Source organism: Pristiophorus japonicus, chromosome 23 (assembly GCF_044704955.1).
Source record: "Pristiophorus japonicus isolate sPriJap1 chromosome 23, sPriJap1.hap1, whole genome shotgun sequence".
Classification (NCBI taxonomy): domain Eukaryota; kingdom Metazoa; phylum Chordata; class Chondrichthyes; family Pristiophoridae; genus Pristiophorus; species Pristiophorus japonicus.
Genome location: NC_091999.1, coordinates 8,718,191 through 8,743,355, shown reverse-complemented (window position 1 = coordinate 8,743,355; position 25,165 = coordinate 8,718,191). Strand labels below are relative to the sequence as shown.

General features: G+C 50.8%; 1 protein-coding gene across 1 annotated transcript in view; it reads left to right on the top strand.

Annotated features, from left to right (window-relative positions):
* ipo4 (importin 4) overlaps window positions 1-25,165 on the top strand; it is a 112,382-nt gene that overhangs the window by 25,172 nt on the left and 62,045 nt on the right. Inside the window, exons 8-17 of the mRNA XM_070866662.1 lie at window positions 783-884; window positions 4,615-4,698; window positions 8,100-8,261; window positions 10,481-10,534; window positions 12,504-12,613; window positions 14,852-14,960; window positions 15,361-15,490; window positions 20,016-20,129; window positions 21,246-21,359; window positions 23,047-23,170. Coding sequence (XP_070722763.1) covers window positions 783-884; window positions 4,615-4,698; window positions 8,100-8,261; window positions 10,481-10,534; window positions 12,504-12,613; window positions 14,852-14,960; window positions 15,361-15,490; window positions 20,016-20,129; window positions 21,246-21,359; window positions 23,047-23,170 — 1,103 coding nt within the window. The remainder of the gene's footprint in view (window positions 1-782; window positions 885-4,614; window positions 4,699-8,099; window positions 8,262-10,480; window positions 10,535-12,503; window positions 12,614-14,851; window positions 14,961-15,360; window positions 15,491-20,015; window positions 20,130-21,245; window positions 21,360-23,046; window positions 23,171-25,165) is intronic.

Genomic DNA, 25,165 nt, shown 5'->3' with positions numbered 1-25,165 from the left:
TGTCAGCATTGCTTGACGACTTGGGGGGCAGTGCTGTGCGGCGAGGACAGGCTGCTGGAGGACCTTTGTCTTACGGATGTTTAGCGTAAGGCCCGTTTTTTCGTACGCCTCAGTAAATGCGTCGACTATGTCCTGGGGTTCAGTCTCTGTATTATGCACAGACGCAGGCGTTGTCCGCGTACTGTAGCTCGACGACAGAGGTTGGGGTGGTCTTGGACCTGGCCTGGAGACGGCGCAGGTTGGACAGGTTCCCACTGGTTCTGTAGTTTAGTTGCTAAGTGGCGGAAGTGCATCCGGGAGGGCGCTGAGCACCTCGAGTCTCGTCGCCGAGAGCGTGCAGAAAGCAAGCGCAGGCAGCGGAAGGAGCGTGCGGCAAACCAGTCCCACCCTCCCCTTCCCTCAACCACTGTCTGTCCCACCTGTGACAGGGACTGTGGTTCCCATATTGGACTGTTCAGTCACCTGAGAACTCACTGTTAGAGTGGGGGCAAGTCTTCCTCGACTCCGAGGGTCTGCCTGTGATGATGATGTCAGCGTTGCTGTCAAGGCCGACATTTATTGCTCACCTGCTAGTTACCTCATGAGAAGGTGGTGGTGGTGAGCACCTTGAACAGTTTAACAAGAGGCAGTAAGTTGTGCTCACTCAGATATTACAGTGCTCGCTGCAAAGGCCATCTCTGCACAGTACCTATCTTTTCGTCGGTTAGCTTTGTACTGCCTACACATCCTGACTGCTTTCTCTCTCTCTCTCTCTCTCTCTCTCTCTCTCTCCCCCCCGACAGGATCAGGCCAGCGAGGCGATGGAAGTTTTTGACGAACTGATGGAGAGTGAAGTATCTATCATCGTGCCATACTTGTCGCAGATAGTCCACTTCTGCTTGGAGGTCAGTGCAGGAACCTGACTGTCCCGGCGGCTGTGAGTTTCCTTTCACTCCACCACACCCCCCGCCACCCCTTCTTATCTTGGAACAATATCTCCGTATAATTCATCGGTACCAGCAGCCTCCAGTACCTCACTGTGAGCCTTCCTGGTGAGCATGGTTTGAATATTGGACCATGTGCTTCTCTGAGGTGAAGCACAGCTTTCAGCAGAGCGAGGAGTGCTTTACTCTATCTAACCTGGGCTGCATTGTCTTGAGGGCGCTGTATTAGAGGGAGCTTTGCTCTGCATCTAACCCGTGCTGTACCTGCCCTGGGAGTGTTTAATGGGACAGTGTAGAGGGAGCTTTACTCTGTATCTAACCCCCTGTACCTGCCCTGGGAGTGTTTGATGGGACAGTGTAGAGGGAGCTTTACTCTGTATCTAACCCCCTGTACCTGCCCTGGGAGTGTTTGATGGGACAGTGTAGAGAGAGCTTTACTCTGTATCTAACCCCCTGTACCTGCCCTGGGAGTGTTTGATGGGACAGTGTAGAGGAAGCTTTACCCTGTATCGAACCCCGTGCTGTACCTGCCCTGGGAGTGTTTGATGGGACAGTGTAGAGGGAGCTTTACTCTGTATCCAACCCCATACTGTACCTGCCCTAGGAGTGTTTGATGGGACAGTGTAGAGGAAGCTTTACTCTGTATCTAACCCCCTGTACCTGCCCTGGGAGTGTTTGATGGGACAGTGTAGAGGGAGCTTTGCTCTGTATCTAACCCCCTGTACCTGCCCTGGGAGTGTTTGATGGGACAGTGTCGAGGGAGCTTTACTCTGTATCTAACCCGTGCTGTACCTGCCCTGGGAGTGTTTGATGGGACAGTGTAGAGGGAGCTTTACTCTGTATCTAACCCCCTGTACCTGCCCTGGGAGTGTTTGATGGGACAGTGTAGAGGGAGCTTTACTCTGTATCTAACCCGTGCTGTACCTGCCCTGGGAGTGTTTGATGGGACAGTGTAGAGGGAGCTTTACTCTGTATCTAACCCCCTGTACCTGCCCTGGGAGTGTTTGATGGGACAGTGTAGAGGGAGCTTTACTCTGTATCTAACCCCCTGTACCTGCCCTGGGAGTGTTTGATGGGACAGTGTAGAGGCAGCTTTACTCTGCATCTAACCCCGTGCTGTACCTGCGCTGGGAGTGTTTGATGGGACAGTGTAGAGGGAGCTTTACTCTGTATCTAACACCCTGTACCTGCCCTGGGAGTGTTTGATGGGACAGTGTAGAGGGAGCTTTACTCTGTATCTAACCCCCTGTACCTGCCCTGGGAGTGTTTGATGGGACAGTGTAGAGGGAGCTTTACTCTGTATCTAAGCTGTACTATATTGACCTGGGACTTCTTGCTGGGACAGCATTATAGGGAGCTTTACTTTGCATTCAATCTGTTCAACGCTGACCTGAATCTGCTTTATGGGACAGTGTAATTAGAGCTTTGCCCTGCAGCTGGAAATGATGGACGGCAGAAACTACTCTTGCAATGCTGGCATTTACTGCAGCTGTCCAAGACCCTGTATGCTTTCTCTCCACTATCTGTCCCCTTTTTCTGCTGCCCCTCTTCACTGACTTACAGACTTTTATACATTCAAGAAGGGTGAGTCGTGTATGGTGAATCTCAATTTGAAGTCAGGATAGGCAGAAGAGATAGAAACATAGGTACAAGAGCTGGACATTCAGACCCTCCATTTACCTGCCTTTAAAAATAAAGACTTACTTGGATTGATGTAGCGCATGAGGACATACCAACGCCCTCTACATTGATGTATATTCACTACTGTAATGCTCCCTCAGTACTGCCCCTCCGACAGTGTGGCACTCCCTCAGTACTGCCCCTCCGACAGTGCGGCGCTCCCTCAGTACTGCCCCTCCGACAGTGCGGTGCTCCCTCAGTACTGCCCCTCCGACAGTGTGACACTCCCTCAGTACTGCCCCTCCGACAGTGTGACGCTCCCTCAGTACTGCCCCTCCGACAGTGCGTCGCTCCCTCAGTACTGCCCCTCCGACAGTGTGACACTCCCTCAGTACTGCCCCTCCGACAGTGTGACACTCCCTCAGTACTGCCCCTCCGACAGTGTGACACTCCCTCAGTACTGCCCCTCCGACACTCCCTCAGTACTGCCCCTCCGACACTCCCTCAGTACTGCCCCTCCGACACTCCCTCAGTACTGCCCCTCCGACAGTGCGGCGCTCCCTCAGTACTGCCCCTCCGACAGTGCGACACTCCCTCAGTACTGCCCCTCCGACAGTGCGTCGCTCCCTCAGTACTGCCCCTCCGACAGTGCGTCGCTCCCTCAGTACTGCCCCTCCGACAGTGCGGGGCTCCCTCAGTACTGCCCCTCCGACAGTGCGACACTCCCTCAGTACTGCCCCTCCGACAGTGCGGCACTCCCTCAGTACTGCCCCTCTGACAGTGCGTCGCTCCCTCAGTACTGCCCCTCCGACAGTGCGTCGCTCCCTCAGTACTGCCCCTCCGACAGTGCGGGGCTCCCTCAGTACTGCCCCTCCGACAGTGCGGGGCTCCCTCAGTACTGCCCCTCCGACAGTGCGGCACTCCCTCAGTACTGCCCCTCCGACAGTGCGGGGCTCCCTCAGTACTACCCCTCCGACAGTGCGGCACTCCCTCAGTACTGCCCCTCCGACAGTGCGGCATTCCCTCAGTACTGCCCCTCCGACAGTGCGGCATTCCCTCAGTACTGCCCCTCCGACAGTGCGGCTCTCCCTCAGTACTGCCCCTCCGACAGTGCAGCTCTCCCTCAGTACTGCCCCTCCGACAGTGCGGCACTCCCTCAGTACTGCCCCTCCGACAGTGCGGCTCTCCCTCAGTACTGCCCCTCCGACAGTGCGGCTCTCCCTCAGTACTGCCCCTCCGACAGTGCGGCTCTCCCTCAGTACTGCTTCTCCAACAGTGCAGCGCTCCTTGGGCACTGCACTGAAGTGTTGGCATAGATTTTGTGTTTGAGTCACTGGAGTGGAACTTGAACCCACAACCTTCTGATTCAGAGGCGAGAGTGCTACCCACTGAGCCACAGCTCGGAGGAGGGATCAATATCGCTCAATAGCCTTACGCAACAAAAGTCTTGACACTGTCAATTGTCCATTAGTCAGAGAGACAAAAGTAACAAGGTAATGTGAAAGACGTTAGTTAGGTCGCAGTTGGTATATTGTGGCCAGTATTGGGCACCCAATTAAAGAAGGGTGTAAAACAAAGGGAAAGATTTACTGTACTCGCTAGGGGTTTGAGACATGTAGCTATGAAGAGCCTTGAGAATTGCAGCTGTTTTCCCTTGGAGCTGAGTAGATTCTATCTCTGTAAACTCCTCCAGCCCTATAACCCTCCCAGATCTCTGCCATCCTCCAATACTGGGCTCTCCCAGATCTCTGCCATCCTTCAATACTGGGCTCTGGTGCATCCCTGATTTCCATCGCTGCACCATTGGTGACTATGCCTTCAATGACCAGATCCTAAGCTCTGGAGATTCCATCCCTAAACATCTCTGCCTCTCTACCTTTCGTTCCTCCTTTAAGGCATTTTGGTCACTTGTCCTAATATCTCTTTGTGGCTCGGTGTCAAATTTTTGTCTGATTTATGCTCCTGTGAAGCACTTTGGGATGTTTTACTATGTTAATAACGTTGTATCAATGTTTGTTGTTGTTGACCTAATGGAGATCTTAAAGATTCTGTTCCTATTCACCCTCCCCAGATTGCAGCCAACGGGATCCTGGGGGACAATCTCCGGGTAAAGGCCTTGTCTTGTGTGAGCTTCCTGATCAAACTGAAAGGAAAGGTGAGAGACACTTGGATTGTTACAATATAACACAGGGAATTGGGGATATAGACTGTTGGAAATTGGTCCTCTGACCGCTGGGACCCGAGTTTGAATCCAGCCCCAGGCAGAGGGGATGAAGATCTCCTCTCTGCTTTGCCTGAGGGGCCTTAAATCTGAGGTGTTGTGCCTGCGATTCTAGGCCGAGCACCTACAGAGGCACAGAGTTACACCAAGCTGCGGTTCCACTCGCTGTCTTTGCTCTGGTCGACAGCGCCATCCGCTGCCCGAAGTTGTGTAATGCAGCCAAAAGCACCGCGGCCTGATTTCAGATCAAAACTGGAAATCCACGGCAGGTTCATGTCTTGGACATATCGACCCTTGTCGGAAGTGCAAACAAGCCTCTTAAAGGGCTGCACAAAACAAAATTGCTATGTTGAGCTGATTTTTCTGGAGCACCCATCAGTTTTCAGAGTACTGTAGCCCAGTACTGAGCAGTCTGTCTGTGTACAGAGCTGTCTGACAGTCCCAGTGTATTAACCTGAGTACTGTAGCCCAGTACTGATCAGTCGGTCTGTGTACAGGGCTGTCTGACAGTCCCAGTGTATTAACCTGAGTACTGTAGTCCAGTACTGAGCAGCCTGTCGATGTACAGGGCTGTCTGACAGTCCCAGTGTATTAACCTGAGTACTGTAGCCCAGTACTGAGCAGCCGGTCTGTGTACAGGGTGTCTGACAGTCCCAGTGTATTAACCTGAGTACTGTAGCCCAGTACTGAGCAGTCTGTCTGTGTACAGGGCTGTCTGACAGTCCCAGTGTATTAACCTGAGTACTGTAGCCCAGTACTGAGCAGTCTGTCTGTGTACAGGGCTGTCTGACAGTCCCAGTGTATTAACCTGAGTACTGTAGCCCAGTACTGAGCAGTCTGTCTGTGTACAGGCTGTCTGACAGTCCCAGTGTATTAACCTGAGTACTGTAGCCCAGTACTGAGCAGTCTGTCTGTGTACAGGGTGTCTGACAGTCCCAGTGTATTAACCTGAGTACTGTAGCCCAGTACTGAGCAGTCTGTCTGTGTACAGGGTGTCTGACAGTCCCAGTGTATTAACCTGAGTACTGTAGCCCAGTACTGAGCAGTCGGACTGTGTATAGGGCTGTCTGACAGTCCCAGTGTATTAACCTGAGTACTGTAGCCCAGTACTGAGCAGTCTGTCTGTGTACAGGGTGTCTGACAGTCCCAGTGTATTAACCTGAGTACTGTAGCCCAGTACTGAGCAGCCGGTCTGTGTACAGGGCTGTCTGACAGTCCCAGTGTATTAACCTGAGTACTGTAGCCCAGTACTGAGCAGTCTGTCTGTGTACAGGGTGTCTGACAGTCCCAGTGTATTAACCTGAGTACTGTAGCCCAGTACTGAGCAGCCTGTCTGTGTACAGGGCTGTCTGACAGTCTCAATGTATTAACCTGAGTACTGTAGCCCAGTACTGAGCAGTCTGTCTGTGTACAGGGCTGTCTGACAGTCCCAGTGTATTAACCTGAGTACTGTAGCCCAGTACTGAGCAGTCTGTCTGTGTACAGGGTGTCTGACAGTCCCAGTGTATTAACCTGAGTACTGTAGCCCAGTACTGAGCAGTCTGTCTGTGTACAGGGTGTCTGACAGTCCCAGTGTATTAACCTGAGTACTGTAGCCCAGTACTGAGCAGTCTGTCTGTGTACAGGGTGTCTGACAGTCCCAGTGTATTAACCTGAGTACTGTAGCCCAGTACTGAGCAGTCTGTCTGTGTACAGGGTGTCTGACAGTCCCAGTGTATTAACCTGAGTACTGTAGCCCAGTACTGAGCAGCCGGTCTGTGTACAGGGCTGTCTGACAGTCCCAGTGTATTAACCTGAGTACTGTAGCCCAGTACTGAGCAGTCTGTCTGTGTACAGGGTGTCTGACAGTCCCAGTGTATTAACCTGAGTACTGTAGCCCAGTACTGAGCAGTCTGTCTGTGTACAGGGTGACTGACAGTCCCAGTGTATTAACCTGAGTACTGTAGCCCAGTACTGAGCAGTCGGTCTGTGTACAGGGTGTCTGACAGTCCCAGTGTATTAACCTGAGTATTGTAGCCCAGTACTGAGCAGTCTGTCTGTGTACAGGGCTGTCTGACAGTCCCAGTGTATTAACCTGAGTACTGTAGCCCAGTACTGAGCAGTCTGTCTGTGTACAGGGCTGTCTGACAGTCCCAGTGTATTAACCTGAGTACTGTAGCCCAGTACTGAGCAGTCTGTCTGTGTACAGGGCTGTCTGACAGTCCCAGTGTATTAACCTGAGTACAGTAGCCCAGTACTGAGCAGTCTGTCTGTGTACAGGGTGTCTGACAGTCCCAGTGTATTAACCTGAGTACTGTAGCCCAGTACTGAGCAGTCTGTCTGTGTACAGGGTGTCTGACAGTCCCAGTGTATTAACCTGAGTACTGTAGCCCAGTACTGAGCAGTCGGTCTGTGTACAGGGCTGTCTGACAGTCCCAGTGTATTAACCTGAGTACTGTAGCCCAGTACTGAGCAGTCTGTCTGTGTACAGGGTGTCTGACAGTCCCAGTGTATTAACCTGAGTACTGTAGCCCAGTACTGAGCAGTCTGTCTGTGTACAGGGTGTCTGACAGTCCCAGTGTATTAACCTGAGTATTGTAGCCCAGTACTGAGCAGTCGGTCTGTGTACAGGGTGTCTGACAGTCCCAGTGTATTAACCTGAGTACTGTAGCCCAGTACTGAGCAGTCTGTCTGTGTACAGGGTGTCTGACAGTCCCAGTGTATTAACCTGAGTACTGTAGCCCAGTACTGAGCAGTCTGTCTGTGTACAGGGCTGTCTGACAGTCCCAGTGTATTAACCTGAGTACTGTAGCCCAGTACTGAGCAGTCGGTCTGTGTACAGGGTGTCTGACAGTCCCAGTGTATTAACCTGAGTACTGTAGCCCAGTACTGAGCAGCCTGTCGATGTACAGGGCTGTCTGACAGTCGCCAGGATTTTAAAATTTTCATCCTGTTGTTCAACTCCCTCCATGACCTTTTCTCCCCCCACCCAGCTCCATCTCTGTAACCTCCTCCACCCCTACAACTCTCCGACATCTCTGCTCTCCGCCAATTCCGGCTTCTCGTGCACCTCTCACTCCCTTCGCCCTGCCATTGGCCCTAAGCTCTGGAATTCTCTTCTTAAGCCTCTCCGTCTCTCTCCTTCACTTTCCTCCTTTAAGACACGAATTAAAACCTACCACTTTGACCAAAGGTTTAGTCCGTGATAACACTCCTGTGAAGCGCCTTAAGGACGTCTTACTGCGCTAAAGGGGCTGTATAAATGCAAGTTGTTGTTGTGTCTGGAAGTCTCCAGTGTGTTAACTTGATTCATGTATGCCCATACACAACCCGTTATTTTACTCTTGTCCAAACAGGCGATCCTGAAACAGAAGCTGCTCCCCAGTATCCTGAACGTGTTGTACCCCATAATGTGTTCGCCACCACCCGATGGGGAAATGGATCCCGAAGATCTTGATCTGGATGATGACATTGAGGATGAGGTGGAAGCTCAGACTCCGAAACACTTTTCTGCGCAGGTACTTGGGAGGAGAATGTAAATGGATCCTGTTGTGAAATGACTCTGTTCAGAGGCTAGCTCAGTCTGGCGTCTAATAATCCACACTTCAGCAGTATAATGTAGAGGTGCTTTCAGTGGTAGCACTATCACCTCTGGGTTTAAGTCCCACTCCAGAGACCTGAGCACAAAACCCAAGGTCGACACTTCTGGTGCCAGTACTGAGGGAGTGCCGCACTGTCGGAGGGGCAGTACTGAGGGAGCGCCGCACTGTCGGAAGGCAGTACTGAGGGAGCGCTGCACTGTCGGAGGGGGCAGTACTGAGGGAGCGCCGCACTGTCGGAAGGCAGTACTGAGGGAGCGCTGCACTGTCGGAGGGGGCAGTACTGAGGGAGCGCCGCACTGTCGGAGGGGGCAGTACTGAGGGAGCGCCGCACTGTCGGAGGGGCAGTACTGAGGGAACTCCGCACTGTCGGAGCGGCAGTACTGAGGGAGCGCCGCACTGTTGGAGGGGCAGTACTGAGGGAGCGCCGCACTGTTGGAGGGGCACTATTTGGGGAGTGTTGCACTGTCGGAGGGGCAGTACTGAGGGAGCGCCGCACTGTTGGAGGGGCACTATTTGGGGAGTGTTGCACTGTCGGCGGGGCAGTACTGGGGGAGCGCAGTAACAAGGGAGTGCCGCACTGTCGGAGGGCAGTACTGAGGGAGCGCTGCACTGTCGGAGGGGCAGTACTGAGGGAGTGCCGCACTGTCGGAGGGCCAGTACTGAGGGAGCGCCGCACTGTCGGAGGGGCAGTACTGAGGGAGTGCTGCACTGTCGGAGGGACAGTACTGAGGGAGCGCAGTACTGAGGGAGCGCCGCACTGTCGGAGGGGCAGTGCTGAGGGAGCGCCGCACTGTCGGAGGGGCAGTACTGAGGGAGCGCCGCACTGTCGGAGGGGCAGTACTGAGGGAGCGCCGCACTGTCGGAGGGGCAGTACTGAGGGAGCGCTGCACTGTCGGAAGGACAACACTGAGGAGGTGCTGTCTTTCGAGATGTGACATTAAACCAAGGCTATGTGTACACACATGCACACACAATTTTCATTCTTCCGTAACTGTCGTTTCCAAAAAGTGGTGAGTGGCGCTCACCTAAATAAATGATGCAGACGAAACTGTTGGATGAGATTGCATTCAATGTAGCCCCCACTTGCTTTCCAAGACAGAGCGCGTGGGGAAGCCGCTGTCTTCTGGGTAGAATGATCTCACTCGCCTCACCTTGTGGTTCTGAGGACGAGGTCAAGTAGGTTTTTCCCTCCGCAGGCCCAGTCTGGCAGCTATGCCCTTCAGGGCTCTGCCAGCTCGGTCAGTAGTGGTGCTACCGAGCCACTCTTGGTGATGGACATTGAAGTTCCCCACCCAGAGTACATTCTGTGCCCTTGCTACTCTGTGTTTCTTCCAAGTGGAGGAGTACTGACTCATCAGCTGAGGGAGGGCGGTAGGTGTTAATCAGCAAGAGTTTCCTCGCCCATGCTTGACCTGAAGCCATGAGACTTCATGGGGTCTGGAGTCAATGTTGAGAACTCCCAGGGGCAGCTCCCTCCCGATTGTATCCCACTGTGCTGCCATCCCTGGTGGGTCTGTTCTGCCGGTAGGACAGGACATACCCAGGGATGGTGATGGAGGAGTCTGGGACATTGACTGAAAGGTATGATTCTCTGATTATGACTGTCAGTCTGTGGGACAGTGCTCCAGATGTTGATGCGGAGGACTGTGTGGGGTCGACTGGGCTGGGTGTGCCGTTGTCATGTCCGTAGCTGGTGCCCAGGGCACTGCCAGGAGGTCCGTCCGGTTTTATTATTCTTGTTTCTTGTAGAGTTTTTTTTACAATTGAGTGGCTTACTAGGCCATTTCAGAGGGCTGTTTCAACCACATATAGGGCAGACCGGGTTAGGACAGCAGATTTCCTTGCCTAAATGACATTAGTGAACCAGAATGGTTTTTACGACAATCTGAAAGTTTCATAATCACCATTACTGATACCATCTTGAAGTCCCCACCCAGAGTACATTCTGTGCCTTTGCTACCCTCAGTGCTATATAAAGTATAGCTGCATTCTGAGTGTGGTCCCTGAATATGGCCATCCTTAACTGCAACCCCAACTCCCAAGTCTCTGAGGGAATGAACCATTGTGACCGGCTGGACTGGGAGGGCTACTCTCGATTTGGCACGAATCTAAAATGTCTGTCTCCTCTCTCTTAGGTGATCGACATGCTGGCTCTGCATTTGCCTCCAGAGAAGCTTTTTTCCCAGTTGGTGAGTTGCAACCTGACCATGACGAGTGGGCCAAGGGTTTGGAGAGGCCAGCTCGGCTCAGCGCCCTGAGGTCACCGAATAGAAGCGGGAGGCAGCACAGAACTGCTCATCGATCAGCACTTGGAGTGATCATGTGGGGGTCAGGGTCAGTGAAGAGGAGACAGTCCAGGGGTGAGAGTGTCAAGAGAGCTGAAGTGTGTAAGGGTCTCGGCATTAGACGAGCTCGGGTCGGGGTGGAGGTGGCCAGTGTTGTGGTCTACATGGTGGGTGGGCTGTAGGGTTTGAAGCTCAACTCTGGGTCAAACGGGCCACCAAGCGAAACCGAAGCGAATGCCTCGGAGCAGGGAAGGGAGTTCGTGGAAAGGCAGCTCAGCTCGTCATGGGGGCTAGAAACGGCGACTTTGGTCTTCCTGACATTCAGTTGGCGAACGTGGTAACCTAACCATGATTTAATGCTGGACGGGTAGTTGGATAGCGAGGAGGTGGGTGCGGGGTCCTGAGAGGTGATGGAGAGGGGGAGCAATCATTAGTATACATGTGGAAACTAAATGATGTCAAATGGTCAGCATGTCGCTGGAGAAATACCACCAGTGATGTCTCCGCAAGATCCTGCAAATCCCCCGGGAGGACAGACGCACCAACGTTAGCGTCCTCGTTCAGGCCAACATCCCCAGCATCGAAGCACTGACCACACACTCGACCAGCTCCGCTGGGCAGGGCCACATTGTCCGCATGCCAGATACGAAACTCCCAAAGCAAGCGCTCTACTCGGAACTCCTTCACGGCAAGCGAGCCCCAGGGTGGGCAGAGGAAACGTTACAAGGGACCACCCTCAAAGCCCTCCCTGATAAAGTGCAACATCCCCACCGACACCTGGGAGTCCCTGGGCCCAAAGACCAGTCCCGCCCTAAGTGGAGGGAGTGCATCCGGGAGGGCGCTGAGCACCTCGAGTCTCGTCGCCGAGAGCGTGCAGAAAGCAAGCGCAGGCAGCGGAAGGAGCGTGCGGCAAACCAGTCCCACCCTCCCCTTCCCTCAACCACTGTCTGTCCCACCTGTGACAGGGACTGTGGTTCCCGTATTGGACTGTTCAGTCACCTGAGAACTCACTGTTAGAGTGGAGGCAAGTCTTCCTCGACTCCGAGGGACTGCCGATGATGATGTAGATGAAGAGGCGGGGTTCCAAGATCAATGCTTGGGATGGGGTATCTGGAGATGACTAGGAAGGGAAGCTATTTGACCTGCACTGGCTGCATGCAGATAGCTAAGAATGGAATGGTGCTGGAACAGTCCCACACAGCTGGACACTGGAGAAGAGGCAGTGGAAGTGGATGGCATGTACTACTAGAGAAAGAGGGAAGGAACACTCGAATACTGTTTGTGACTTTGGGCAGGACCCTCTCAGTCCTGCGCGAAGGGCAGAAGCTCAGCTGGAGGGGTTTGAACAGGGAGTTTTAAGAATAATGGGCATGGATGTGTTTAGCAACAACTCATTCTAGGAGCTTGGAGAAGGATCGAAGGCATGTTCATGAGGATGGTAACTGGTCCTGATAGTTCTGTTCCCCCAAAATTAGCAGCAGCATTAGTTGGGGAAACGGAAAGGATGAGCAACAACAACTGCAATCCAATGAGCCATGCTGCGCAGCACGTATCTGGGGAGGGTTACGTTGACCGTGATACTACCACACAGTTAAATAATTACCTATTGTGGCTCCCTCAAGAAGAATGGCCATTTAGGTGAGGTGCCAGAGGATCGCTGGCGTTGGACCGCATCCCAGGCTGAGTGAGCACAGTTGGGTGAGGCCAAATTCATCCATGAAGGGTAGCTGGGTGTAAAATAAATTGGAGGCTGACATTTGGCGGTCGGCTGCTTGCTGCTGTGGTTGAATGAATGAGGCTGCTTTGTGAATAACTCTTCCCCAATGCCAGTCACTTTCGACCTGATCTAATTCCCTTTGTTTTCCTTCCAAAGACCCCGCTGATGGAGCCAGCGCTGAGGAGTGACAATCCGTATGAAAGGAAGGCTGGCCTGATGAGTATGGCTGTGTTGGCAGAGGGCTGTGCAGACCACATTCGTCAAAAGTGAGTCGGTCCAGCTTTACAAGGGTGGAGTATGTGAAAGATAATGCCATCAGTACACAATGTAATGGGGTCTATAGACTGCAGTGTACACACCATCAGTACACAGTGTAATGGGGTCTATAGACTGCAGTGTACACACCATCAGTACACAATGTAATGGGGTCTATAGACTGCAGTGTACACACCATCAGTACAGTGTAATAGGGTCTATAGGCTGCAGTGTACACACCATCAGTACACAATGTAATGGGGTCTATAGGCTGCAGTGCACATACCATCAGTACACAGTGTAATAGGGTCTATAGACTGCAGTGTACATACCATCAGTACACAGTGTAATAGGGTCGACAGACTGCAGTGTACACACCATCAGTACACAGTATAATAGGGTCTATAGACTGCAGTGTACACACCATCAGTACACAGTGTAATAGGATCTATAGACTGCAGTGCACACACCATCAGTACACCGTGTAATAGGGTCTATAGACTGCAGTGTACACACCATCAGTACACAGTGTAATAGGGTCTATAGACTGCAGTGTACACACCATCAGTACACAGTGTAATGGGGTCTATAGACTGCAGTGTACACACCATCAGTACACAGTGTAATAGGGTCTATAGACTGCAGTGTACACACCATCAGTACACAATGTAATGGGGTCTATAGACTGCAGTGTACACACCATCAGTACACAGTGTAATAGGGTCTATAGACTGCAGTGTACACACCATTAGTACACAATATAATGGGGTCTATAGACTGCAGTGTACACACCATCAGTACACAGTGTAATAGGGTCTATAGACTGCAGTGTACATACCATCAGTACACAGTGTAATAGGGTCGACAGACTGCAGTGTACACACCATCAGTACACAGTATAATAGGGTCTATAGACTGCAGTGTACACACCATCAGTACACAGTGTAATAGGATCTATAGACTGCAGTGCACACACCATCAGTACACAGTGTAATAGGGTCTATAGACTGCAGTGTACACACCATCAGTACACAGTGTAATAGGGTCTATAGACTGCAGTGTACACACCATCAGTACACAGTGTAATGGGGTCTATAGACTGCAGTGTACACACCATCAGTACACAGTGTAATAGGGTCTATAGACTGCAGTGTACACACCATCAGTACACAATGTAATGGGGTCTATAGACTGCAGTGTACACACCATCAGTACACAGTGTAATGGGGTCTATAGACTGCAGTGTACACACCATCAGTACACAATATAATGGGGTCTATAGACTGCAGTGTACACACCATCAGTACACAGTGTAATAGGGTCTATAGACTGCAGTGTACACACCATCAGTACACAATGTAATAGGGTCTATAGACTGCAGTGTACATACCATCAGTACACAGTGTAATGGGGTCTATAGACTGCAGTGTACACACCATCAGTACACAGTGTAATAGGGTCTATAGACTGCAGTGTACATACCATCAGTACACAGTGTAATAGGGTCTATAGACTGCAGTGTACACACCATCAGTACACAGTATAATAGGGTCTATAGACTGCAGTGTACACACCATCAGTACACAGTGTAATAGGGTCTATAGACTGCAGTGTACCTCCATCAGTACACAGTGTAATAGGGTCTATAGACTGCAGTGTACACTCCATCAGTACACAGTGTAATAGGTCTATAGACTGCAGTGTACACACCATCAGTACACAGTGTAATAGGCTCTATAGACTGCAGTGTACACACCATCAGTACACAGTATAATAGGGTCTATAGACTGCAGTGTACACAGTGTAATAGGTCTATAGACTGCAGTGTACACACCGTCAGTACACAGTGTAATAGGGTCTACAGACTGCAGTGTACACACCATCAGTACACAGTATAATAGGGTCTATAGACTGCAGTATACACACCCTTTATGTAGCGGAGCCTCATCTCCAGTCTTGGCTCCCCTTGCCACTGGACCAAGACCGTGCTCTGTCAAGTTCGTGTGGTAGCTGGTGTGCAATGGCAACCCCAGTTTAAAAGAACTCACACACAGGCAGCTTCCAACCTTCATAAGTCATCCTCAACTCCGAGGGACTGCCCAAGAAGAAACACCATCAGTACATATTGTGATAGGGTCTATAAACTGCAGTGTGTCACTTAAGGGCACAGACTGTATGCAGAGTATATGAAGTGCCTGTGACCCCTGTAAATCTGTGTAAAAGGTAGTTTGTCACTATTTGCCTTTCAGACACCTCCAGCCCATGCTGCAGTGCATGTGTCAGGCCCTCGCAGACCAGAGCCAGGTGGTCCGAAATGCAGCGCTCTTTGCCCTCGGCCAGTTCTCCGAGTTTCTGCAGGTATAAATAAAGGATTAAAAGTTCTACATCACGCTCAGACGATTACAGAATGATTCTTAATCGTTTTTTTTTACTGTTTTCCTCTCTCAAGCTGCTTTAGTTGGGAGGGCGGGTGAGTGAGATTTTTTTTTAAATTTTCATTTCTGTCTCGCATCTTGTGGTTGCGCTCTTGGGCTAGTGCTGTCTCACTCTCACTCTCCCTCCCTGCCACTGCCTTCTGTTTCATCCTGTCACTTGCCTTTGCGCTGCCTTTCTGTCGCTTGCCCGCCACCTCTGGTGAAAACATCTCCGCTTATTCAGTCGCAACCTGCATGTTTGTTTCTCGCGAAAGGCACCTCTCTCATCTGGCCAGTGATGCTTCAAAATTGATTTCATGTCTTTTTCCCTTCCTTCCCCACAGCCCGATATTAGTAAATATTCCGACGAGATCATGCCGCTTCTCCTGAACTACCTGGGCACAATCGACAACTCGAAGGGTGGCCACCTCACAAAGGCGTATTACGCACTGGAGAATTTTGTGGAAAATCTGGGTACGACGACACTCGGTTTGTTTTGAAGATTTCCTGGTCGAGACTCCACGCAAAGACCTGGTCCCTTTTCCAGGAGTTGGAAGACAGTCGTTATGTTTATGGGGGGGGAGATGGTGAACAGCCAGAGGTCATGGTCCATATCGGGACCAATGACACGGGTAGAAAGAGGGATGCGGTCTTGCAGGCAGAGTTTAGGGAACTAGGAGAGAGGTTAAAAAGCAGGACCTCAAAAGTAGTAATCTCTGGATTACTCCTGGTGCCACGAGCTCGTGAGTACAGAAATAGGAGGATAGAGCAGATGAATACGTGGCTGGAGAGATGGTGCAGGCGGGAGGGCTGTAGATTCCTGCGGCATTGGGACCGCTTCTGGGGGAGGTGGGACCTGTACAAGCCGGATGGGTTGCACCTCAACAGAGCCGGGACCAATATCCTCGCTGGGGGGTTTTCCAGTGCTGTTGGGGAGGGTTTAAACTACCTTGGCAGGGGGAGGGGAACCTGAGAATAGATTCAGTTGAGAGGGGAGTAAAGCTGGAATTAGAAAACAAAAATGTAGAAAGTGAGTTTGAAGGACAGAGGAAAAAGCAGGAAAAAAGGGTTAAAAAAAACAAATTTAAAAGCTCTTTGTCTAAATGCACGTAGCATTCGGAACAAAATAGATGAGTTGACGGCCCAAATAGATAAAAATGGGTATGATCTGACAGCCATTACAGAGACGTGGTTGCAAGGTGACCAGGACTGGGAACTAAATATTATGGGGTATTTGACAATTCAGAAGGACAGACAGAAAGGAAAAGGAGGTAGGTTAGCACTGTTAACAAAGGGTGGGATCAATGCATTAGTGAGAAACAATATTGGCTCAGAGGATCAAGATGTTGAATCAGTTTGGGTGGAGATAAGGAATAACAAAGGGAAAAAGTTGCTGGTGGGCATAGTCTGTAGGCCCCTTAGCAATAGCTACACTGTTGGACAGAGTATAAATCAAGAAATAATGGAGGCTTGTAATAAAGGAACGGCAATAGTCATGGGTGATTTTAAACTTCATATTAATTGGACAAAGCAAATTGGCCAGGGTAGCCTTGAGGAGAAGTCCATAGAGTGTATCCGGGATAGTTTTCTTGAACAGTACGTTGCGGAACCAACCAGGGAGCAGGCTATCTTGGATCTAGCACTGGGTAATGAGGCAGGATTAATAAATGATCTCTCGGAATGAGTGACCATAATATGATTGAATTTCAAATTCAGTTGGAGGATGAGAAAGTTGGTTCTCAAACCAGTGTCCTAAACTTAAATAAAGGAGACTACAAAGGTATGAGGGCAGAGTTGGCTAAAGTGGACTGGGAAAATAGATTGAGGTGTGGCACGGTTGATGAGCAGTGGCAGACATTTAAGGAGATATTTCATAACTCGCAACAAAAATATATCCCAATGAGAAGCAGAGACTATAAGAGCAGGGAAAACCATCTGTGGCTAACTATGGAAATAAGGGATGGTATGAAATTGAAAACACGGGCATACAAAGTGGCCAAGACTAGTGGGAGGCCAGAGGATTGGGAAACTTTTAAAAGCCAGCAGAGAACGACTAAAAAAATGATTGAGAGGGAAGATAGATTATGAAAGTAAACTAGCACAAAATATAAAGACAGATAGTAAGAGTCTCTACAGGTACATAAAAAGGAAAAGAGTGGCTAAAGTAAATGTTGGTCCTCTGGAGGATGAGACCGGGGAATTAATAATGGAGAACAGGGAAATGGCAGAGACGTTGAATATATATTTTGTATCGGTCTTCACGGTAGAAGACACTAAAAACATCCCAATAGTGGATAATCGAGGGGCTATAGGGAGGGAGGAACTTAATACAATCACTAATGAAGTAGTACCCGGTAAAATAATGGGACTAAAGGTGGATAAGTCCCCTGGACCTGATGGCTTGCATTCTAGGGTCTTAAAAAAAGTGGCTGCAGAGATAGTGGATGCATTGGTTGTAATTTACCAAAATTCCTTGGATTCTGGGGAGGTCCCAGCAGATTGGGAAACTGCAAAATAACACCCCTGTTTTTTTTTTAAAACGGAGGCAGACAAAAAGCAGGAAACTACAGACCAGTTAACCTAATATCTATAGTTGGGAAAACACTGGAGTCCATTATTAAGGAAACAGTAGCAGGGCATTTGGAAAAACATAGTTCAATCAGGCAGAGTCAGCATGGATTTATGAAAGGGAAATCCTGTTTGACAAATTTGTTGGAATTCTTTGAGGATGTAACGAACAGGGTGGATAAAGGGGAACCAGTGGATGTGGTGTATTTGGATTTCCAGAAGGCATTCGATAAGGTGCCACATAAAAGGTAACTGCACAAGATAAAAGTTCACGGGGTTGGGGGTAATATATTAGCATGGATAGAGGATTGGTTAACTAACAGAAAACAGAGAGTCGGGATAAATGGGTCATTCTCTGGTTGGCAAACAGTGACTAGTGGGGTGCCGCAGGGATCAGTGCTGGGTCCTCAACTATTTACAATCTATATTAATGACTTGGATGAAGGGACCGAGTGTAATGTAGCCAAGTTTGCTGATGATACAAAGATGGATGGGAAGCCAAGCTGTGAGGAGGACACACACAATCTGCAAAGGGATATAGACAGGCTCAGTGAGGGGGAAAACATTTGGCAGATGGAGTATAATGGGAAAATGTGAGGTTATTCAGTTTGGCAGAACATAAGAAACAGGAGCAGGAGTCGGCCATTCGGCCCCTCGAGCCTGCTCTGCCATTTAATACCATCATGGCTGATCCGATCATGGACCCAGCTCCACTTCCCCGCCCGCTCCCCATAACCCTTCACTCCCTTATCGCTCAAAAATCTGTCCATCTCCACCTTAAATATATTCAATGACCCAGCCTCCACAGCTCTCTGGGGCAGAGAATTCCACAGATTTACAACCCTCAGAGAGAAGAAATTCCTCCTCATCTCAGTTTTAAATGGGCGGCCCCTTATTCTGAGACCATGGGCTAGATTTTACACTTTTGTGCATATCGGCCAAAAATGGTCATTATTTCCGGCATAGCCGGTAAGAATGGGTTTTCAGATCATCGGCTTCTTGCCCATTCTCAAAGCACCTAGTCTCCATTTTTTAAATTACTGCGAGTGATATGAAATGGGCGGCAGCATTAAATCTCTCTGACCTTCTGCCATAAAGTGTTGCCGTCCTTCACAACGACATGGCAACGCTCGATTCCTGCGATTTAGGAGGTCAAGGGTCATCATGACATGCGCAGAAGAGGAGACACAGAGACAGTGAGATGAGAGGGACTGAAAGCATGTGTGGCTGTGGTGGGAGGTACGAGGCAGATTTACCAGCAGCAAAAAGTCTAAGTACCAAGAACATCGATGACACCGAGTTTTTGTCCAACAAATAATATATAACGCGGAAGGGATGGAGGAGGCCCTGGAGCTGGTAGCCAGGAACACTGGTGGCAGAGCGCTCCCAGTGGTCCCGGAGCGTGGCACTGCGCCCCAAGGTGCTGCACCCCCATTGCCAACCACACATGAGAGCCAGGCTCGGAGCACGTTCCCATCTCGGGACCGTCCTCTCCCGCATCCGTCCAAGCAGTGCTACGGCTATTCTCCCCCCCCCCCTGCAAATGAAGCATCGCCTGAGGAGCTCCTCCTTGGTCAGGCGGCTTGGAGTCAGGAGGGGAAGGGGTCGAGGTGGGGAGGAGAAAGAATAGAAAAGCAAGTTATTATTTAAATGGAGAAAGATTGCAAAGTGCCGCAGTACAGCGGGACCTGGGGGTTACTTGTGCATGAAACACAAAAGGATAGTATGCAGGTACAGCAAGTGATCAGGAAGGGCCAATGGTATCTTGGCCTTTATTGCAAAGGGGATGGAGTATAAAAGCAGGGAAGTCTTGCTCCAGTTATACAGGGTATTGGTGAGGCCACACCTGGAGTACTGCGTGCAGTTTTGGTCTCCGTATTTACGAAAGGATATACTTGCTTTGGAGGCAGTTCAGAGAAGGTTCACTCGGTTGATTCCGGGATGAGGGGGTTGAATTATGAGGAAAGGTTGAGGAGGTTGGGCCTCTACTCATTGGAGTTCAGAAGAATGAGGTGATCTTATCGAAACGTGTCAGATTATGAGGGGGCTCGACAAGGTGGATGCAGAGAGGATGTTCCCACTGATGGGGGAGACTAGAACTAGGGGGCATGGTCTCAGAATAAGGGGCCGCCCATTTAAAACTGAGATGAGGAGGAATTTCTTCTCTCAGAGGGTTGTAAATCTGTGGAATTCTCTGCCCCAGAGAGCTGTGGAGGCTGGGTCATTGAATATATTTAAGGGGGAGATAGACAGATTTTTGAGCGATAAGGGAGTGAAGGGTTATGGGGAGCGGGCGGGGAAGTGGAGCTGAGTCCATGATCGGATCAGCCATGATGGTATTAAATGGCGGAGCAGGCTCGAGGGGCCGAATGGCCGACTCCTGCTCCTGTTTCTGATGTTGTTAACTGCGTTTTGTTTTTCCGCTGTCCAGGGAAGAAGATTGAGCCGTACCTGCCCACGCTGATGGACAGGATGTTGACAGCACTGTGCTCGACCAGCAGCAGCCGTGTGAAGGAACTGGCGGTCAGTGCAATCGGTGCAATTGGTGAGCAGGGATCATGTGTAGTCATGTTCAAATGCTCCTTCACCAACTGACACTGCTGTCGAGTCTGGCCGATTAGTCCCTCTTCCCCCACCCCCCCAGCTCTTTCCCCATAGCCCTGCAAATGTTTCCTTTTGAAGTATTTATCCATTTCTCTTAAATCTGCTTTCACGAATGTTTCAGCCAACACATTCCAGATCTCAACAATTCACTGCGTCACAAAATGTCGTCTCCTGTTGCCTCTGGCTTCTTTGTCAATTATCTTAAATCTGTGTCCTCCAGTTACCGACCCTCTCGCCACTTGAAGCAGTTGCTCCTTATTTACCTGATCCAGAACCCTTCATAATTTTGAACACCTCTGTTGAAGTGCCCCTGAACCTTCTCTGCTCGAAGGAGAACAACCTCAGCTTCTCTCAGTCGCTCCATGTAACTGGTGCCATTCCATTAAATCTCCCCTGAACCTTCTCTGCTCGAAGGAGAACAACCTCAGCTTCTCTCAGTCACTCCACCTGGTGCCGTTCCATTAAATCTCCCCTCAATCATCTCTGAGGAGAACAACCCCAGCTTCTCCAGTCTCTTCTATGCAAACAAGGGGCCTAATGCCTGTTTGTGGACCTCACTGCAAGATTGGTTTGCCCTGAGGGCAGCCAGGCCGAGACGGGGTCTAAAAGACGGTCCTTAAAGGGACTTTCCAACCTCACATAAAAACGCCGCCACTCCAGCTACCAGTTGCCCTGTTGCTCACCGATTTTTAATTTTTTATCCCCTTTCCTTCCCCCCCCCCCACCCCCAATCCGGGCCACCTCTCGCCCTCCCCATCCTTCCCCCTTCCTCGCTTACCTGAGGGCCTCTGCTAGCGTCAACTCGATCCTTAGCACCGCAGCCCACTTGTTTCATGCAAATGAGGCCCAATATCAAGTTGTCTCAGCACTCCAGCCCAGAAAAGGGGGCGCTCGGATTTCTAGGGTGGGGTGTTTTATGAGCGATGCTGCTGATTTTTGAGGTTGCATGTGTGAGTGACCTGGAGGTTTGCTTTTTAGACTGAGCTGTTGACGCATGCCTGCTTTCTCCTCTCTTTCCCCCCCACCTTCCCCCCCCCCCCCACTTCGAATGCCTCAGCCAGCGCTGCCAAGGAGGCACTGCTTCCGTACTTCCAAGCGGTCATCGTGCAGCTGAAAGGATACTTGGTGAACACGAGCGAGGAGTTGCGTCAGGTCCAGATCCAGTCACTAGGTCAGACTTCCTCCTATTCACTCGGCTGGACGGGCAAGGGGGTGGCTGATGTAGTCAGAGGATCAGCACCACAGAGCTGTGAAGCTACAGGCACCTCCCGAAACGGAAAGCGATGTATCAGCGCACTACTTATTGCGGTCCCCGTGGATTGTTTGAAACATTCATGCAGCTTCTTGATATTAAAAATATATTTTAAGCGTCTCTTTTTCACTTCAATGAGGAAGGGGTTTCCCACTCCAGGGACACTGTAGAGGGAGCTTTACTCTGTACCTAACCCCCTGTACCTGCCCTGGGAGTGTTTGATGTGACACTGGAGAGGGAGCTTTACTCTGTATCTAACCCCCTGTACCTGCCCTGGGATTGTTTGATGGGACAGTGTCGAAGGAGCTTTACTGTGTTTCTAACCCCCTGTACCTGACCTGGGGAGTGTTTGATGGGAAAGTGTAGAGAGAGCTTTACTCTGTATCTGACCCGTGCTGTACCTGCCCTGGGAGTGTTTGATGGGTCAGTGTAGAGGGAGCTTTACTCTGTATCTAACCTGTGCTGTACCTGCCCTGGGAGTGTTTGATGGGACAGTGTTGAGGGAGCTTTACTCTGTATCTAACCTGTGCTGTACCTGCCCTGGGAGTGTTTGATGGGACAGTGTAGAGGGAGCTTTACTCTGTATCTAACCCCGTGCTGTACCTACCCTGGGAGTGTTTGATGGGACAGTGTAGAGGGAGCTTTGCTCTGTATCTAACCCTGTGCTGTACCTGCCCTGGGAGTGTTGATGGGACAGTGCAGAGGGAGCTTTACTCTGTATCTAACCCCATACTGTACCTGCCCGGGGAGTGTTTGATGGGACAGTGGAGAGGGAGCTTTAGTCTGTATCTAACCCCCTGTTTCTGCCCTGGGAGTGTTTGATGGGACAGTGGAGAGGGAGCTTTACTTTGTATCTAACCCCCTGTACCGGCCCTGGCAGTGTGTGATGGGACAGTGTAGAGGGAGCTTTAGTCTGTATCTAACCCCCTGTACCTGCCCTGGGAGTGTTTGATGGGACAGTGTAGAGGGAGCTTTACTCTGTATCTAACCTGTGATGTACCTGCCCTGGGAGTGTTTGATGGGACAGTGTTGAGGGAGCTTTACTCTGTATCTAACCCGTGCTGTCCCTGCCCTGGGAGTGTTTGATGGGACAGTGTAGAGAGAGCTTTACTCTGTATCTAACCCCCTGTACCTGCCCTGGGAATGTTTGATGGGACAGTGTAGAGGGAGCTTTACTCTGTATCTAATCCCCTGTACCTGCCATGGGAGTGTTTGATGGGATAGTGTCGAGGGAGCTTTACTCTGTATCTAACCCCCTGTTCCTGGCCTGGAAGTGTTTGATGGGACAGTGTGGAGGGAGCTTTACTCTGTATCTAACCCCCTGTTCCTGGCCTGGGAGTGTTTGATGGGACAGTGCAGAGGGAGTTTTACTCTGTATCTCACCCCCTGTTCCTGGCCTGGGAGTGTTTGATGGGACAGTGTTGAGGTGGATTTACTCTGTATCTAACCCCCTGTACCTGCCCAGTGCCCATGTCGGGATGTGAAGAATGATGATTTTACACAGTACCTATTTGACTGTGTTTTTATGTTTATTAATAGAAAGAATGGCCCGGTAAGTAGAAGTGAGAAGCGGGGTTCCCAGGCTAACGGTTGTTCCTAATTGCAGAAACTTTGGGGGTTCTTGCTCGAACAATTGGGAAAGACGTCTTCATGCCTCTTTGTGAGGAATGCTGCCAGCTCGGCCTGAATCTCATTGACCATGTGGATGATCCTGATTTGCGCAGATGCACGTAAGTTTTCCCTGAGATAACAGTGTGTTGTTTACATAGGATTACATAGGATATCAGCACAGAAACCGTCCATTCGGCCCAACCAGTCCAGGCCGGCGTTTCTGCTGCACTTGAGTCTCCTCTCGTCTTCCTCATCTAAATCTATCAGCATAACCCTCTATTCCCTTCTCCCCCATACGCTTGTCCAACCTCCCCTTAAATACATCGATACTATTCGCCTCAACCCCTCCCTGTGGCAGCAAGTTCCACATTCTCACTGCTCTCTGGGTAAAGAAGTTTCTCCTGAATTCCCCATTGGATTTCTCGGTGACTATCTTATATTGATGGCCTCTAGTTCTGCTCTTCCCCACAAGTGGAAACATTCTCTCTGTATCCACTCGATCAAAATCTTTCAGTATTTTAAAGACCTCTATTAGGTCACCCCTCAGCCTTCCTTTTTCAAGAGGAAAGAGACCCAGCCTGTTCAACCTTTCCTGATATGTATACCCTCGCTTTTCTGGTATCATCCTTGTAAATCTTCTCTGCACCCTCCCCAGTGCCTCGATATCCTTTTTATAATATGGTGACCAGAACTGTACGCAGTGCTCCAAGTGTGGTCTAACCAAGGTTCGATACAGGTTTAACATAACTTCCCTACTTTTCAATTCTATCCCTCCAGAATTAAACCCTAGTGCTGGGTTTGCTTTTTATGACCTTGCTAACCTGCGTCGCAACTTTGTGATTTGTGTATTTGTATCCGAGATCCCTTTGTTCCTCTACCCCACGCAGACTCACACCCTCCCAGTAATAAGTGACCTCCCTATTCTTCCTACCAAAATGTAATGTCTCATATTTATCTGCGGGAGAGACGGGGTGTGGGGGTTCGGGAACAGAGCCTGGGGAGTGAGGGGGCGGGTGGGGAAGAGAGGGAGCCTTGGGGGTGGGGGGGAGGGGGGGGGAGCGACAGAGAACCTTGTGTGGGGGGGCGAGGGGGGAAGGTGGGAGAGAGAGAGAGAGTGAGAGCCGTGAGGGGAGGGCAGGGCAGAGAGAACCTTGTGGGGCGGGGTGAAGGAGGTGGGAGAGAGAGAAAGCCTTGGGGGGAGGGGCAGAGAACCTTGTGGGGCGGGGTGAAGGAGGTGGGAGAGAGAGAAAGCCTTGGGGGGGAGGGGCAGAGAGAACCTTGTGGGGCAGGGTGAAGGAGGTGGGAGAGAGAGAAAGTCTTGGGCGGGGGGGGGGGGTGTTGAGAAAGAGTGCCCTGGGGTGGGAGGGGAGAGAGAGAGAGAGAGCCTTGGGGAGGGGGGTAGGGAAGGTGGGACAGAGAGAGAGCCTTGTGGGTTTGGGAGGGAGAGAGCGCCGGGGTGGGAGGGGGGGCGGTGTGGCTGAGAGAGAGACATGGAGAGGTGGAGAGAGACGGGGTGGGGCGATCGGAGGGGAGACAGGGAACTCGGAAGACGGATCACGTTCTTCCAACCCCCTGTACACCCACTCCCGATTTCTCGGAAAGCTCGGTGTGTGTGTTGTACGTTACAAGGGACATTGTTGGAGTGAGTGAAATCCAAAATTCACAACACTATCACTATTCACTTCATACCCAATAAACCCGTGAATAATCCGTACACAATGCCGCATCTATGGGGAGGTGCGGGGGGAGGGGTGGGGGCGGTGGTAAGGGACTTGTGCTGGGGTAAGGGACTTTGGCTGGGGGAGGAATACACTTGTGCTGGGGTAAGGGACTTTGGCTGGGGGAGGGATGCACTTGTGCTGGGGTAAGGGACTTTGGCTGGGGGATGTGTACTCTCTGACTTCTGAAGTCAAAATGGCATGTTGGCCTTCATAGCGAGGGGATTTGAGTACAGGGGCAGGGAGGTGTTGCTACAGTTGTACAGGGCCTTGGTGAGGCCACACCTGGAGTATTGTGTACAGTTTTGGTCTCCTAACCTGAGGAAGGACATTCTTGTTATTGAGGGAGTGCAGCGAAGGTTCACCAGACTGATTCCCGGGATGGCGGGACTGACC